This window comes from Balaenoptera musculus, chromosome 2, assembly GCF_009873245.2.
Source record: "Balaenoptera musculus isolate JJ_BM4_2016_0621 chromosome 2, mBalMus1.pri.v3, whole genome shotgun sequence".
Classification (NCBI taxonomy): Eukaryota; Metazoa; Chordata; class Mammalia; order Artiodactyla; family Balaenopteridae; genus Balaenoptera; species Balaenoptera musculus.
In genome coordinates this window covers 128,551,890-128,570,784 of record NC_045786.1, presented here as the reverse complement: position 1 = coordinate 128,570,784, position 18,895 = coordinate 128,551,890, and the positions used below count along the sequence as shown (strand labels likewise).

The window sequence follows — 18,895 nt, the reverse complement described above, 5'->3', positions numbered from 1 at the left end:
TTTTTTTTTTTAAGAGCTAATTTTCACCAAGCATACCTCGGTTACAGAAATGAAATAACCATACTAATTTGAACATAATAGTAGGAAAAAATTTATTTCTTGTTAAAAGATCTTTCAACCTTGGAGTTCTGTTATGGTGGGCAGTACTCAGTGATAACTGGCTTTAGTATCCATTCCAAAAATACCTTATATTCTAATAAATTAGATGATTCTCTTCCCAGTTTAAAGATAATTTTTTTTCATCTGAGTCTTGTTTTATCTTGTGCTGAGTGAAATTTTCACAGATCAAAAAATAAAATCAACAGAAGAAATGAAACTTAAGTTTCTATGTCAAAGGTACTGAGAACTTTCATGAAGGTGTATATCCCTTAGTCCTAAGGAATGGCCACATCACCTGGGAAAGCAGTTCTTTAATAATCAGAGCAGGTGGGAGGGAGGGAGACGCAAGAGGGAAGAGATATGGGAACATATGTATATGTATAACTGATTCACTGTTATAAAGCAGAAACTAACACACCATTGTAAAGCAGTTATACTCCAATAAAGATGTTAAAGAAAAATAATCAGAGCATATTTCCTATAGAGGTTAAAATTATGGTAGTTAAGCCAGTTTATTCCATGTTGTTCCAGCAAGTTACCTTTTCCTGTAGCATGCTTAATAACTTATAAAGTACCTATCCATTACTTGGTTCACATCAATATATGTTTCAATGAAATAGTTTTTTATTGAACTGAGTTAAAATATTGATTCAAAAGATCTGTGTATTATAATTTTCACACAAATGAGGTTTGTCTTGGAGACCTTCAAATTAGTTTTTCCTTTTTGCAACAGCTATTCATAGTTTCAAGTTGAGTCGAAACCACGTGGACTGGCACAGTGTGGATGAAGTGTATCTTTACAGTGATGCAACAACGTCTAAAATTGCGAGAACAGTTACTCAAAAGCTGGGATTTTCTAAAGGTATTTGTTAAATAGTACTAGAGTTTGTCAAAATGTTGGGAATCTAACTTTTTCTCTTATGTGCAAAATAGATGATTCAGGTTTTATGTTTAGTATTTTTTAAGTATGTATTAAATTTAGTGACAGTTACTACCCTGTTAAACTTTTTTTAAGGTGACTGAGTTAACATGTATTCATTAATGAATAATTATATATTTAGAATGGTCTGGCAAGATTAATAAATACACTTTTTACTTCTAAAAGCACAAAAGCAGTCAAACCTGAGGCAGTGATGTGAAATAAAACATGGCAGTTGAAATATAGTGTCAGTAAAGATGAAGACTGGAAATTTTTCACTGGATTTAGTGAGATGTAGCTCATCGGTGACTTAGAGGCATTGCTGGGACAGAACCAGCTTGGCATGGGTTGAAGTTTAAGTAGAAGTTGAAGAAATGGAGGCAGTGAGAATAGATAGCTCTTTAAACAAGTTTGACTAAAAGAAAGAAAAGAGGGACTGGTACTTGGGGAAGAGGTGAATGCATTATCAAAAAATAACTTCTTTCAAAAATTTTTTCTAAGTCTGATAATTTTTTTACTGTCTCATTTTTAATTCTTTGATAATAGATGTGCTTGAATATTTACATGTTCATTAGTCAGTTGTATTTGTTTTGTGAGTTACTTTATCAACATCTTTAGCCCGTTTTGCTATTTGGATGATTCATTTCACTTTTTGATGAATAAGTTCTTTTTGTATACTTATGTAATTAACTTATTACTGTGTGTCATATTTTGCAAAAACTTTCCCAGTTTGTCATTCATCTTTTATCTTTGTTTCATGATACATTCATTATAGAGAAGTTTTTAATTTTTATGTGTTCAGTTCATCCTTTTTTCTTTCCTTTTGCCTTATGGTTTCTGGCTTCACTGTCATGTCCAGTTCAGCAGTTTATATTAGAACTGATCAATACTTATCTTACAAATTTTATCCCCCCCAACCCAGTGAAATTTTTTCATAGTATTCCTTTTATTTCTTTATTTTTTCAATATATTGTGAAAATGCTATTTCTGTAATAAACAACAAACTTAGAATCATAATTTTCCTACAGCGTCAAGTAGTGGGACCAGACTTCATAGAGGTTATGTAGAAGAAGCCACATTAGAAGACAAGCCATCACAGACTGCCCATATTGTATTTGTTGTGCATGGCATTGGGCAGAAAATGGACCAAGGAAGAATTATCAAAAATACAGCCATGTGAGTTCTTTGATGAATACATTCTCCATCTAGTCAGAGTCCAAACTTTTGTCCAGGGTATAATAGAGTTTAATCATTATGCCACATGCTTCTCCAGTGCCAACTATTCTATCTGTTTAAGTTGTAGAGTAAGTTTCTGGACCAGATTTTGAGAGTGATTATATCTAGATGATGATGATGATATTTATTTGATTCTTTTTCCTCCATAACATGGAGAAGAGGGTTAAGAAAGCCTTTTTAACTTAATATATTGTTAGTTTACATTAAACTGAGGTCGAAAGCAAGAAAAAAGTCTGGTTTTAAGTTTATATGTTACTCTCTGCATTGCAGAAACTGATAATACTGTATAATTCTGAAAAAGCTAAGAATTGTTTAAGTTGCCAGTCAGCAGCTTAACTTGTCCAAGTAATTACAACCAGAGGAAATTGAACTCTAAATTTTACACGGAGAACGAACAGTGGGTGCTTTGCCAACACACCAGGCCGGTTATTTACCTTGTTTATTTATATTCAGCTTTATTCTAAAAACTTTTTAAGATGTTGTTGGGGGGAGGGGTGTTTGTATTTGTGCTTCAAAAATGTTTAGGACTGTGTTAAAAGGAAATTTTAGAGTTAAGGGTTCCACCACAAACTTGGCTCTGAACTAGCAGCCAGTATAAAGAAAAATCTTATCAGATTTATAATATGATGAGAACAAATCAGTTGTTGAGAACAGTTTATCAGGTTCTGAAGCTTCAAGTAAATGTATTTCTTGAGTCCTTATAAAGCAAATACTGTGTGATACCAGGAACTATGTCCTCAGCAATATCTCTATAATAATGCAGTGTTCTGTTTCACTTTTTATTGTAATACCTCTTAATGCCAGCTCATGGATTAAAATAAAAATACAGTTCAATTTGGAAAAAAAAATCTTTGTCAGATACTGCCAGGCCATCCTGATCCTTGTCAATCTCCATAGCTTGTATTACAGAGATCTCTTCCCTCTGATTCTATTTTCTGATGATTTGCACATTACATCCCACAATATTTTTATTATATTCTGTGTCAAGATGCTAATTTTTTGCTTGGTTATCTAAGGAACGTGAGAAGTAGTTTTAATAACATGTTCTCTCTGGAGCTATTGATAATTGGAAAGGTACCAGCAGCTATTGATAATTGGAAAAGGTACCAGCTTGATTTCTTTGGGTGCAAGTGAGGGAAAACTTAACTCAAAAGGAGGATTAGTAGCGCATAAAACTGACAAGTCTAAGATTTGCCAAACAAGTCATCAGAATCCAGTTTCTATCTGTTCTACTTGCCTTCATTTTTGAGCTATTTTCAGACATCTCCTGTGGTTCCAGATGTGGTTTATATCATCTTGTGTTCGAGTTCAAGAAGAAAAGTCTTTTTTTCCAGAAGTCCCTGCTAGTCTATGCATTTCAGTGACTGATGGTGTCACCTCCAACTGCCTGAATCTATGCATGGCCATGATCTGATCTGCAAAACTTGTCATCTTTCTACCCTAGAATCAGATGGAAGTTGGCTTCATCATAACCATAGGGAGAGGTAGAGCCACAGATAAAAATCAAGAGCTACCATTGGAAGTAGGATGAGTGAATATAAGGTGGCTCAAAAAAAAGTGTTCACTACAGAGAAGGTGGCCATCATTTCTTCAGAGACAGGTTAATTTGATGGGAAACTCCTCACATAAATTAGTAATTGATGGAAAATATTCAAACAGAAAGGAATTCTGCTCAATAATAGATGGGAAAGCTCAGAGGATTTCTTACCCTTCCCAGGCTTTCTACCATTCCTAAGTTAGTTGTCCAGGACTTTAAAGAAAGTAAAATTAACTTCATCCTTGTCATTGCTACTCTGAAGCTTGTTTGTACTTGTGATCTGATTTGTGAGACTACTGTGGAAATGAGCAACATAGAATAAGGGGTTACCACACTCCACTTCTTTGGCAACCTGCTGTTCTCTGTGGATCTCTTGAAATCATGTCCCAGAGGCCTGGAAATAGAGATTTTCGCCTCTTACCTTATTTTAGTGAATGTGCAAATGAATTCAAACTGGATTTAATCAATTTTGTTCCAGCAAAATATGTTTATTATTTAAATGAGTTGAGAAGAAAGTTTATAGACAACTTCTAGGAATATCAGAATTGGTTTACTAAAAGGGATGAATGTATTTTAAATACAATTGGATTTACTTTTTGTGGCATTTTATTACAAGGGAAATCTTTACTGAACTTATATATCTAATAGAATAAATTAGTAATTTTATTTTTTTAATATCTTTATTGGATTATAATTGCTTTACAAATTAGTAATTTTAAAGCTACAATTTTAGAAGAGTAAAAAGAGACTTTTAGTTAAGCCTGGCAGATTTAACACATAGCTTATCTTATTACCTCCTGAAACCTCACTGAAAATGATAGCAAAATAATTTTTTAAATAAATTGGTGTAGACCCCTATGTACAGAAAAAAATGGGAGGACACAGCAAACAAGAATGTCAACAAGATTTATTTTTTGAATAAGAAATACATTCACATGGTTCACAAATCAAAATAGGAAAATGTATAGAGTGAAAAACGCCTGGGCTTCCCTGGTGGTGCAGTGGTTGAGAATCTGCCTGCTAATGCAGGGGACATGGGTTCGAGCCCTGGTCTGTGAAGATCCCACATGCCGCGGAGCAACTAGACCCGTGAGCCACAACTACTGAGCCTGCGTGTCTGGAGCCTGTGCTCCACAACAAGAGAGGCCACGATAGTGAGAGGCCTGCGCACCGCGATGAAGAGTGGCCCCCGCTTGCCGCAACTAGAGAAAGCCTTCGCACAGAAACGAAGGCCCAACACAGCCAAAAATAAAATAAATAATTAATTAATTAATTTAGAAAAAGATTCATGCTGAAAAATCTAAAAATAACCTGATGAAACACATGTAGGAAGTGAGTTTAAACGAACCTCAAAATTATTAAAAAAAAAAAAAAAGTCTGACTCTCTTCCTGTCTCCATCTTCCCCCAGTGTCACTCATCCTTGTGTCTCAGAGCAATGTTATTTATCTTTTATTCTTCTGGAGTTTCTTTAGACAAATACAGATTATTTTCACTCACAAAGCAGCATACTATATACACTCTAGACATTGCTTTCTTGTGTAAAAAAATGTATCTTGGATATTAATTTGCATGATTTTCTATTGCTCTCCTTTCATATATATATATATATTCTTTTTTTTTTTTAATTAATTAATTTATTTATTTTTACTTTTGGCTGTGTTGGGTCTTCGTTTCTGTGCGAGGGCTTTCTCTAGTTGTGGCAAGCGGGGGCCACTCTTCATCACGGTGCGCGGGCCTCTCACTATCGCGGCCTCTCTTGTTGCGGAGCACAGGCTCCAGACGCGCAGGCTCAGTAGTTGTGGCGCACGGGCGTAGTTGCTCCGCAGCATGTGGGATCTTCCCAGACCAGGGCTCGAACCCATGTGCCCTGCATTGGCAGGCAGATTCTCAACCACTGCGCCACCAGGGAAGCCCTATATATATTCTTAAAACCAGTTAGTTTATCAATTGATTGTTTTCCTAATTGAGAAGAATTATAAAGACTTTTTTTTTCAGAGCTATTTAATGATCCTTAATTATATGGTAATTCTCAGGTGCTATTAATCTCTTCCTTCCTTTTTCAAAATATGACCTAAACATTCACTGCCTAGCGGGAGAACATGGAAGTTTAATAAGCTTAGAACTGAAATCATGAGTTTAGTGCATGGCATTACAGCTGCACAGTAATGGGTTAAGTCTAAGCTGTAGGATAATATTTTTTAATCATTCCTTTTTCTCGTTTCCTCCATCCCTCCTTGGTCTCAGTGTTTCTCATGTAGTCAAGACCTATATATTTAGGAAACAGATTTTATTATTTTTAGTAAGGCAAGAGTAGGGACATAGCGTGTGCTCTCTCTCTCTCTCTCTCTCTCTCTCTCGCTACCTATCTGTCTATCTCTATCTCTGTCCCTCCCTTTTTTCCTCCATCCCTGATTATCTTCTTTCATCTTTCTTTCCTTTCCTTCCCCTGCCCCTCTTTTGTGTGTGTGTGTGTGTGTGTGTGTGTGTGTGACTCCAGTTAATTACAACCAAGTGATTTAGTAGACATACCTGCTTGCCTAAAGTATCTACATATGTGGCCATTTGAGAACTATGATAGTGATCCTATGGAGTAGAGGAATGTCTCAGTTTACTGTAGAAGAGGACAGTATTTTAAACAAATGTAGTGTTTGAGTTTATAAGTCAAAATCAGGGTTCTTCAACCTCATCACTATTAACATTTTCGACCAGGTAATTCTTTGCTATGGTGGATAACCTATACATTGTAAGATATTTAGCAGCATCCCTGACCTCTACCCACTAGATGCAAATAGAACCCCTAGCTGTGACAACCAAAAATGTCTCCAAAAAAAAAAAAGTCTCTAGACATTGTCATTGTCCCCTGGAGGGGGGAAAAAAAAGTATATGCATGTTTGAGACCCACTAGCCTAGATGAACTTCTTTATTTTTTTGTAAATTCAGACAGCAACACACATACCACTTCCTGATTATTATATCATAATGAAATATATATGAACTATACAGCCATCAGAAATGAATAAGTGCATAGAATAATATTAGAAATCTTAAAATATATTCTTTCTTGTATATGTTCAAATTTGTTAAAGCTGAACACTTGAAAGATGGCAAAAAAAAACTTTAAAAATGTATCTGTAACCATTACTTGAGTATCTGCTGTAAAAAAAAAAAATACTTTTTAGAATGTGGTAATAAAGGAGTCTGAAGTTTTGGCTGTCATCTTTATTTTCAGTGATGTTAATGGAAGCAGATTTTCTTTTTCACAACCTAGAATCTATATAGACTTTTTAAATGGCAACTTTGGTGGTGGTAGATAATCAATAAAATATAATCATATTGTAAATAATGTTTTAAAAACATACTAGAAGGACTTCCCTGGAGGCGCAGTGGTTAGGAATCCACCTGCCAATGCAGGGAACACGAGTTCAATCCCTGGTCTGGGAAGATCCCACATGCCATAGAGCAACTAAGCCTGTGCGCTCCACACACCACAACAAAGAGTAACCCCCGCTCGCTGCAACTAGGGAAAGCCTGTGTGCAGCAATGAAGACCCAACACAGCCATAAATAAATAAATAAACAAATAAATAATTTTTAAAATAAAAATATACTAGAAATGGAGAAAGATAGACTTTTAACAAATAGTGTGTTGGGATAGCTAGGCAGCCATATGGAAAAAAATTAAATTGGGCCCATTTTTCACACTAAGATAAATTTCAGTGGGATCACATTTGAACCTAAGAAATGAAACCATACAAATACTATGGATTTAAAAGGTAGGATTGAGGGGAGTTTGAATTCTTATGTACCTTAGTAATAGAGAAAACTGTCCTAACTATAACTTGATCCAGAGACCTTAAGAGAAAATATTGATAAATATATCATCCCAAAAAAGCCATATGGAGAAAAAAAAAAAAAAAGGACAAACTGAGAAAATCCATTTGCATATTGTATCACAGATGAACAGTTAATATCCCTAAATATAAAGAACTTCTAAAAATAGAGGGAGGGCTTCTCTGCTGGCACAGTGGTTAAGAATCCACCTGCCAATGCAGGGGACACAGGTTCGAGCCCTGGTCCGGGAAGATCCCACATGCCACAGAGGAACTAAGCCCTTGTGCCACAACTACTGAGCCTGTGCTCTAGAACCCATGAACCACAACTACTGAAGCCTGTGCACCTAGAGCCTGTGCTCCGCAACAAGAGAAGCCACCGCAATGAGAAGCCCATGCACCACAATGAAGAGTAGCCCCCGCTTGCTGCAACTAGAGAAAGCCCATGTACAGCAACAAAGACCCAATGCAGCCAAAAATAAATAAAATTAAAAAAAAAAAAAGTTCCCACAAGCTGTGCAGTGTGGCCAAAAAATTAAAAAAAAAAAAAATCAATTGTATTTCTACACTAGCAATGAAAACTAAGTTAAAGCATTTCCACTTACTATAGCATCAAAAAGAATAAAATACTTAGGAATAAGTTTAACAAAAGAAGTGTAAGATTTGTACACTGAAAACTATAATACACCATTGAAAGAAATTAAAGAAGACTTAAATAAATGGAAAAGACAACCCACATTTGAGGATTAGAAGATTTAATGTTGTTAAGATGCCACTACTTCCTAAATGGATCTACAAGTTTCACCACAATCCCTATTAAAATTTCACCTATCATTTTTGCAGAAATTGACAGGCTGATCCTAAAATTCACATGTAAATGCAGGGGACCCAGAATAGCCAAAACAGTCTTGAAAAAGAATAAAGATGAAGGACTTACCCTTCCCAATTTCATAATTTGCTACAAAGCTATACTAATCAAGACATTGTGGTACTGGCTGGCATGTAGATAGACCTAGATCAATGGAATAGAATTGAGAGTTCAGTTGATTTTCAACACGAGTGCCAAAATAACGCAATCAGGAAAGAATAGCCTTTTAACAAATGGTGCTAGGACACCAGGATATCCCCATGCAAAAGAATGAAGTTAAACCCCTACCTTACACCACACAGAAAAATTAATTCAGAGTGAATCAAAGACCTAAATATAAAAGCTAATACTATAAAACTCTTAGAAAATATAGGAGTAAATCTTTGTGATTTACAACCATTGCCTTGGGTTAGGCAATGGTTTCTGATATATAACACTAAAAGTAAAAGCCACTAAGGAAAAAAAAAAGATAAATTGGGCTTTGTCAAAATTTAAAACTTTAGTTCTTCAAAGAACACTATCAAGTAAGTAAAGACAACCCACAAAATGGTAGAAAACATTTGTAAATCGTATATCTGATATGGGTCTAGCATCTAGCATATATAAAGAACACCTACAAATTCAATAATAAATAACCCAATGTTTTAAATGAGTGAAGGATTTGAATAAACAATTGTCCAAATAAAATATACAGATGGCCCATAAGCACATAAAAAGATGCTCAGTATTATTAGTCATTAAGGAAATGCAATTCAAAACCACAGAGACATACACCACTTCATGCTGACTAGGATGACTCATCAAAAAGATGGGAAATAACAAGTATTATCAAGGATGTGGAAAAATTAGGACCCTCATATGTTGCTGATGGGATTGTAAAATAGCATAGCTGCTTTGGAAAACAGTTTGGCACTTCGTCAGAAAAGTTAAATGTGAAGTTAGCATATGAGCCAACAATTCCACTTCTAGTTATATACCCAAGAGAATTGAAAACATACATCTATGCAAAAACTTGTTAATATTTATAGCAGCATTATTTATAATAGCCAAAAAAAAAAGGAAACAGTCTAAATGTCCATCAGCTGGTGAATGGATAAGAAGAAACGGTGTATTCATACAGTAGAATATTATTCAACCATAAAAAGCAAAGAAGGTAGTGACTCATGATACAACATGGACAAACCTTGAAACATTGTGCTAAGTGAAAGAAGCCAGACACCAAAAGGCCATGTATTATAGTTCCATTTATCTGAAAAAATCCAGTATAGGCAAATTCATAGAGACAAAGTAGATTTATGGTGCCAGGGCCTGGAGGTAGGAATTATCAGAAGTGACTACTCTGGGTATGGTGTTTCTTCTGGGAGTGATGAAAGTGTTCTGAACTTAGATAATGGTGATGGTTGTACAACTCAGTGATATACTAAAAGCCACTGAATTGCTGAAAAAAAAAAAAACAAACTAGTGAGGTCGTGTCAAAAAAGACACAAGTCAACTTGAAGAGACTCACTGACCAAAAAAGGAAACAATTTGAGCATCCGTAAGGATAATAACTACAGTGGGTTGGAATACTTCAAATATGTTTAAATCTATGAGTTAGTAATGAATGATGTCAAAAAATATAAAACCTCTAGCAACTCAGTATTTAATTGTTAATAAAAGAGAAGAATTAACCATATAGCCTGCCTTTTCTCAGTTCACACAGAAACTATTTGATTGTATCACAAGGCAGCCAATACTTGATGTGAGGAAATTTCTCTTTCCAGAAGTATAAGGAGTGATGGGATTTTAAAAACACTTTTTTGCAATCATAGTAAATTAACGGATATAAGCAATGATCGTAACAACTGCTAGTATCACCAAAAAGAGAGAAAACCAGGTATATATACCTATGGAGTAGTAGTCTTGCCAAAACAATAGAACTTGAACCTTATCAGGCCCCTATATCTCACTACCAAATAGGGAGCAATGAACATGTTAAATAACACTTGGGGATGCAGTCATTAAAAATCAGACTCTCAGAAACTCTACAGAACATAAACAGAATTACAAAGCCAAAGAAGAGAAAGAGCAATCTATAGATTAAAAGACACTTGAGAAACATATCTTCCAATTGCAATGCATAGGCTGTATTCGGAGCTCAATTCAAAAGTATAAAAAAATATTTTTTATGTTATTATAAAATAATATTTATAGTCTAACTGGGAAAGTGGGACCACTAAACATAATTGTTGAAATGAAAGATTGGTATGATAATAGTTCTGAATAGGTTATGTTTTCCTTACATTTTAGAAATATATACTGAACTATTTATAGATGCACTGTTGTGATATCTGGGATTTGCTTTAAATATTATGGGGGAAGAGTGCTAACATAAAGGGATAGCATGAGGGAGTTTTTTTTGATAATAGAACTATTCTGTATCTTGATTGTAGTGGTGCTAACCACGAATCTATACAGTTGACACTAAAAAGGAAAAAAGTCAATTTTGCTGTACCTTAATTTTCAAAATAAAATTTAAAAATCTATATTGTGGGGAGAGCAAGTGGAGGAATAGATGAAATGACAGGTCACGATGTGCTAATATTTGGAGCTGGGGTATTTTATTATACTATTCTCTCTTCTAAAGATGTATACATATGATTATTTAGAATATAATATCGAAGCTTGTAATATTTGAAATCGTAGATGGCAAATTTAGGAAAGTAGTTTTGAAATGAAGGTGTCCTAGTATTACAAACTGTTGCACAGTGTAGCAGTAATTGAAACATAATTGGACAAAGTTATAAGCAAGTGAAAGTGTTATGATTAAAGACATTTTATACCATGTAAATACATATGGGAAGTTACTCTGATAAAGTTTTGTTTTGGTTTGGTTTTTTTAGGATGAGAGAGGCTGCAAGAAAAATAGAAGAAAGGCATTTTTCCAACCATGCAACACATGTTGAATTTCTGCCTGTTGAGTGGCGGTCAAAACTTACTCTGGATGGAGGTACATTTTGTTTAAAAATTAAATGATTTAGTCAGTGGCAACAAAGTGTTGCTCATTGGGAATGAAGTGTCTTTAATTTATTTGTCTTGAGTTATACTCACTCTTTGTTCTAGATTATTTAAGAAAATAAAATCCATTGATTTAAAAAAAAATAATTACATCAACTTATGTCATTTTGGACCACCATATAGATTTCACAGATAACACAGTTTTCATGCATGCCCTCTGTGGATGGGGGAAAGGAGAGGGACAAGTGAAGGGAACAAAATGTTTTCTAAAGTTTTTGACAGAGAAGTGACTTGTCAATGCTTTTAAAATATTTGTTGTCCACAGTTTTATATAAGCTTACATTTTCTTCCTAATAATTTTCTTCCCTTATATTTGGAAGACAAAAATCTCAGGCCTTTTGTTTTATTGTTGTTCCTGCATTCCTTGGGCTGGTGAATTATAATCTAACATAGAGAAATTATATAATATATGCATCTTTCTTTACACAAAGTTTTGTCCTTTGAATATTAAGACCATTAAAATAGAATGTTTAGGTTGATTATTTATATAATCTGAAAGGTGAGAGAGTTGTACTGGACATTGTAGCAGCTGCTGTTTGTTGAGCTTTTACTATGTGCCTGGCACTCTGTGGTTCATTTTACTTGGAGTATCTCATTTAATTTTCTCACAAATCTATGAAATACCTACTTTTGTTTTCTCTTTTACAAATAGGGAAACTGAAACTCAGTAAAATGTGAATTTAATGAAGAATGGCAGGCAAAAATCTAGGTCTGCACAATACCAGAGCCCTTGTTCATCTGAACTGCCTCCCTGGATGATTTCCAAAGTTTCTTCCTAGTCTGTGATTCTGCCTCATAGTCAGTTAGGAATGTCAGTTATAGCTTATAAACCAAAGTGACATCAAAGTTGTAATGCGTTTAACAACAACAAAAAAAAAGATTGTGACCAAAGAAGACTTCTCAGCAGCAACAGCTCATATGTAAAGTTCTGGTGTAGTAACATCTTTTGAGCTTTTTCCATTCATCCAGATAAATATTTTAGGCTGCTCAGGAATGTATCAATAGATAACATGGATGAATTAACATTTAATAAAACCCCTACGTCTGTAATTTTCTGTTAGGTTTAAACTACCGCAATGGAATCTTGAAGGCATTATGCTGAGTGAGAGAAGCTAAAGGAAGAACACCACTGTTTCTCTCTCTTCTCAACACTTCTGACACCAAATATGTTGGGGATTTTCCCACACCAGCCAATTCTTTAGTTCTTGGTGGACATCAGTGGGGTGTCCTACAATTTAATTCATTTCTGACACTAACTGCTCAGAGATGGTATAGACAGATTAAGGTCTCAGTCTCACAAGACTTCTGCCCACTTCAGATGCCAATCACAAATTCCAGATTGTCCCCTGTAGTTGTGACTGACTATAAATTGGGGGGTGTACGGGGTCCCACGATCCCCTCCTGAGCTTCAGTAATTTACTAGAACAACTCACAAAATTCAGGGAAACATTTACAGTTGACCTTTGAACAATGTGGACATTAGGGGCACTGACATCCCCCTCACCCCCAGTCAAAAATCCAAGTATAAACTTATAGTCCAACCCTGTATTCACAGTTCCCCATCTGCAGATGCAGCCAACCACAGATGGCCTAGTACTGTAGTATGTATTTATTGAAAAAAATCTGCATATAAGAGGATCCACAGAATTCAAACCCATGTTCAAGGATCAACTGTACTTACATTTACTGGTTTAAATTAGATTTATTCATTTAAAGACTATTACAGAGGATACAGATGAACAACCAGATGAAGAGCTACATAGGGCAATGTATGGGGAAGGGGTGCCGAGATTTCATGTCCCCTTCAAGTGCACAATGCTTCTAGTACTTCCATTTGTTCAACAACCTAGAAGCTCTTCAAACCCTGTTGTTTAGGGTGTTTATGGAGGTTCCATCATGTAGGCATAATTGATTAAATCATTGGCTATTGGCAATTGAACTTAACCTCCAGCCCCTCTCCCCTTCCCAGAGGTTGGGGAATGGGACAGAAAGTTCAAAATTGGTTCCTCTGGCAACCAGCCCCCATTCTCTAAGAGTCAGCTCATTAGCATATACTCAGTTATGATTGGCAGAGGCTCATTATGAATTATAAAAGACATTCCTTTCACCCTATCACTCAGGAACTTAAAAGGTTTTTGGAACCCTGTGTCAGAACCGGGGACAAAGACGAAATATGTATTTCTTATATCACAACATCACAGAAGTGAAACCCAAAGGTTATATAATTTATGCTTCCATTTATATGACGTACTGCAAAAGACAAAACTATAGGGATAGAGAACAGATCAGTGGCTGCCGGGGTTTGGAGGTGGGGAGTTGAGTTATAAAGGGCAGCATGTGGGAGGTTTTTTAGGGTGATGGAACAGTTTTGTGCCCTGATTATGGTGGTAGTTATGCAAAACTATACATGCATTAAAACTGAGAGTCAATTCTATTAATTTTTCTGTAGATTCTTTTGTATATTCTGTGTAGACAATCACATGACCTGCAAATGAAAACAGATCTTTTCCGTTTCTTAAAAATATTATTTCTTTTTCTTATCGTATTGCACTGGCTAGGACTTTAAGTAGAACATTTGTTAAAATAGTAAACATCCTATGATAAAAACTCACCAGGAAATAGGCATAGAGGGAACATACCTCAACATATATAGCCATATATGACAAGCCCACAGCTAACATCGTGCTCAGTGGTGAAAAACTTAAAGCATTTCCTCTAAGATCAGGAACAAGACAAGAATGCTCACTTTCACCACTTTTATTCAGCAGAGTATTGGAAGTCCTAGCCACAGCAATCAGATAAGAAAGAGAAATAAAAGGAATCCACATTGGAAAGGAAGAAGTAAAACTGTCACTGTTTGCAGATGTTGTGATACTATACCTAGACAATCCTAAGGACACCACCATAAAACTGCTAGAGCTCATCAATGAATTCAGTAAAGTTGCAAGGTACAAAATAATATTCAGAAATCTGTTGTACTTCTATACACTAACAACAAACTGTCAAAAAAGAGAAATTAAGGAAACAATCCCATTTACCATTACATCAAAAAGAGTAAAATACCTAGGAATAAACCTACCTAAGGAGGTAAAAGACCTGTTCTCAGAAAACTATAAGACACCAATGAAAGAAATTGAAGATGACACCAACAGATGTAAAGATATACTATGTTCATGGATTGGAAGAATTAATATTGTTAAAATGACCATACTACCCAAGGCAATCTACAGATTCGGTGCAATCCCTATCAAAATACCAAGGGCATTTTTCACAGAACTAGAACAAATAATTTTAAAATGTGTATGGGAACACAGAAGACCCTGAATAGCCAAAACAATCTTGAGAAAGAAGAACAGAGCTAGAGGAATCACACTCCTTGACTTCAGACTATACTACGAAGCTACAGTCATCAAAACAGTAGGGTACTGGCCCAAAAACCAACACATAGATCAATGGAACAGAAATAAACCCTTGCACTATGGTCAATTAATCTACAACAAAGGAGGCAAGAATATACAATGGGGAAAAGACAGTCTCTTCAATGAGTGGTGCCAGGAAAACCGGAGAGTTACATGTAAAAGAACGAAATTAGAATATTCTCTAACACCATATACAAAAATAAACTCAAAATGGATTAAAGACCTAAATGTAAAACCACAAAACTAGAAGAAAACATAGGTGGAACACTCTTTGACATAAATCATAGCAATATCTTTTTGGATCTGACTCCTAAAGCAAAGTAAATAAAAGCAAAAATAAACACATAGGACCTGAGTAAACTTAAAAGCTTTTGCACAACAAAGGAAACCGTCAGCAAAATGAAAAGACAGCCTGTGGAATGGGAGAAAATATTTGCAAATGATATGACCAATAAGGGGTTAATATCCAATAGCTCATATAGCTCGACATCAAGAAAAATAAACAACCCAATTAAAATGGGCAGAAGACCTGAATAGACATTTTTCCAAAGAAGATGCACAAATGGCCAACAGGCAAATAAGATGCTCAACATTATTAATCACTAGAGAAATGCAAATTAAAACCACAGTGAGCTATTACCTCGCACCTGTCAGAATGGCTAGCATCAAAAAGGACACAAATAACAAATGTTGGAGAAGATGTGGAGAAAAGAGAACCTTCATACACTGATGGTGGGAATGTAAATTGGTGCAGCCACTGTAGAAAACAGTACAGAGGTTCCTCAAAAAACTAAAAATAGAGCTACCATATGACCCAGCAATTCCACTCCTGAGTATATATCCGAAAAAAACGAAAACACTAATTCGAAAAGTTACATGCACGCCAATGTTGATAGCAGCATTATGTATTTTTAATAGTGAAGGTGTGGAAGTAACCTAAGTGCCCATCAACAGATGAATGGATAAAGAAGATGTCATGTATATATACATACACAATGGAATACTACTCAGCCATAAGAAAAAGAATGAAATTTTGCCATTTGTAATGACATGGATGGACTTGGAGGGTATTATGCTAAGTGAAATAAGTCATACAAAGACAAATACTGTATGATATCACTTATATGTGGAATCTAAAAAACAAAGCAAACTAGTGAATATAACAGAAAAGAAACAGACTCACAGAGAACAAACTAGTGGTTAGCGGGGGTGGGAGGAGAAGATAGGGGAAGGGGGGGATTGAGAAGTACAAACTACTACGTATAAAATAAATAAGCTACAAGGATATATTGTTCAACACTAGGACTATAGCCAATATTTTATAATAACTGTAAATGGAATATAACCTTTAAAAATTGTGAATTACTGTTTGTACACCTGGAACTTATATAATATTGTATATCAACTGAACCTCAATAAAAATTTTTTTAATTATAAAAAAAGAGTAGATATCCTTAGCTTATTCCTGATTTAGAGGAAATGTTTTTTAACCTTTCAGCACTAATGAGCGCAGTGATGTTTGTGGTAGGTAAATACCCTCCATCATTATTTTTAAATTTACAAACAGTAAAATTTCAAGAAGGTAAGGTTCATTAGATTCAAAGCTAGTCTTGAATATATAAATGTTAATTTAAAGCAGTTATTTCAAGGAATGTAACTTTTTTCACAGTTTATTCTTTCCCTAAAATGAATCTTCTCTTAAGTTTAATTTTTTTTTTACCTCGTAGACACTGTTGATTCCATTACTCCAGACAAAGTGCGAGGTTTAAGGGATATGTTAAATAGCAGTGCAATGGACATAATGTATTATACTAGCCCACTTTATAGAGATGAAGTAAGTATCATGATTATCTTATTGCTATTGGGTATTTTTTTCAGTGGTAACATGTGTCCTGAATTTTAACATTTTATGTTCTTTTTTTACAAGCAAGTGAGAAATTATAGGAATCCATTAATCTATAAATAGCCTGTATTTCATAGTGCATTTGCAGTCTTAAACTGCACATTGGGATGCTTAATAAAATGGATAACCTTGGAAGTGAGAGGTTGGTTAGAAAATAGCTCTTTGAAAAATAAGTTTTCATAAGTCTGATTAGTAATATCTATGAGTATTATCCTCACAAAAGAGCTTTTTAAAAATTATTTATTTGGCTGCGTCAGGTCCTAGTTGTGGTATGCAGGATCTTTCATTGTGTCACACGGGCTCTTCGTTGTGGCGTGCGGGCTCTCTAGTTGTGGCATGCAGGCTCTAGAGCATGCAGGCTTAGTTGCCCCGACCAGGGATCCAACCCATGTCCCCTGCATTGGAAGGCAGATTCTTGACCACTGGACCACCAAGGAAGTCCCACAAAAGAATTTTAAACACTTAGAAATGTCCTTCAAGTGTTTTTGTATATAAAAGACTTGCTTTTATTGTGTCATTTCTATAGTGGATTTGTGTAGTTCTCAAATGGTAATTTTGCTCATGCATCACAAAGATAACCCTAAAGGGGGGCAGATCGGAAGGGTAGGTGAAGGGAGATAGTTTATTCAGAGGGATGAGGGAATCTCTACCAATGCAATTTGTCACTTTATTGGTAAGAGAAAAAGAATTTTGTTTCATGGGAATAACCGCGTTAATTACCTAACATGTATTAACTTGTTTAATCCTTACCCTATGAAGTAGATATGATTAGTATCTTCATTTGAAGGGTAAAGAAACTAGTACAAGGAGTAATTACCAGTAGAGCAGCTCTGCTGCTCTGTGCTACTCCAAGCCAATCCGTTGCTGATTTTGTTCATTCAGAGTCATTCCCTAACTTAATCCAGGATATCTTTTACATATCGACAGAAATATGTTTGGTTAGTTGCCACAGAAAATTCCTTCTCTTCCAACTACCATCCCCTTAGGATTTTTCTTCATTCCTCTTTCTATATCCCCTCATTGCCATATACCAGTATTGGGCAAGATCTGCCTTGATCTGATTGAGAACAAACAGTAAAAGAAGCTACAAGGAGAACTGCTATTCTGAGCTTAATTCTAACCAAAAAGGAAGGCCTAGTCGGTGAAGTAGAACACTTTATTAGTTCATAGTCCTTTATAGTGTACAATGGGCATCGTTAGATATGCCCTAAAGGTTAGAACACTGAACTATATAGTATTGCAAGTAAACCAGTGAGGGGGGGAAAAAAAGGAAAGACAAGGGCTGAGAGCATATTACTATACACACGTACACACACACACACACGCACGCACACGTGGTTGGTAGTACTCCTAAAACGGTATCCTGAGTCTTCAAGGCTAAAATGTGCTGAGTCATGTCCCCCAAAAGTAATAAGTGTTTTTTAAAAACTTTAAGTTGGCGTTAATATCCAGAAAAACTGAAAAGAGAAAAGTTCCAGACTCAAACCTCTGGCCGTTGGTGAATGATGACTGAGAAAGTGATCACTTTTTATTTTGCTCTTATAGTCAAAGATAATCTTCCTCAGAATGGAATTGAATAAAACATATTCAGTAGGAAAAAGGAACTGATCGTTAAGATAAATGAAATGGAAGGAGAACACCCAGTGTTTTAAATTAGTTGGTTTTTTGATCCAGTTGAATTTCATGGAAAAGCACTGAGAACTTGTGTCTGAGATTCACCAGCAATCTTCAGCAGTGTATCCCAAACATCCCTAATTAGAACAATCGCTTGTGGTGCTCATTAAAAATGCAGGCAAAAAAAAAAAAAAACCCATGGGGGACATTGGAATTGAGGGTATTAATGTGAATTTATGATTTTGAAAATAAGCCAGTGTATGTAGATAACATCTATATATTTAAGCATATATGTTTAAGCATAGAAGTATATATATGCATATATTTCCTACCTCTGTCCGCTGAAAGGACCAAGAAGCAGAGACCCCAATCCAACGAGTATACCTAGCACCCAGATCTTTGCCTCTAGTATT

At 35.3% G+C, this 18,895-nt stretch overlaps 1 protein-coding gene across 10 annotated transcripts in view; it reads left to right on the top strand.

Moving 5' to 3' along the window:
- DDHD1 (DDHD domain containing 1) overlaps positions 1-18,895 on the top strand; it is a 92,153-nt gene that overhangs the window by 48,352 nt on the left and 24,906 nt on the right. For all 10 annotated transcript variants that reach the window (XR_005018813.1, XM_036843892.1, XM_036843885.1 and 7 more), the window contains 4 exons: positions 833-961; positions 2,047-2,194; positions 11,372-11,478; positions 16,693-16,799. Coding sequence is in view for 9 of the 10 variants with exons in the window: in XM_036843892.1 (XP_036699787.1) it covers positions 833-961; positions 2,047-2,194; positions 11,372-11,478; positions 16,693-16,799 (491 nt within the window). In the remaining variant the exon portion in view is untranslated. The remainder of the gene's footprint in view (positions 1-832; positions 962-2,046; positions 2,195-11,371; positions 11,479-16,692; positions 16,800-18,895) is intronic.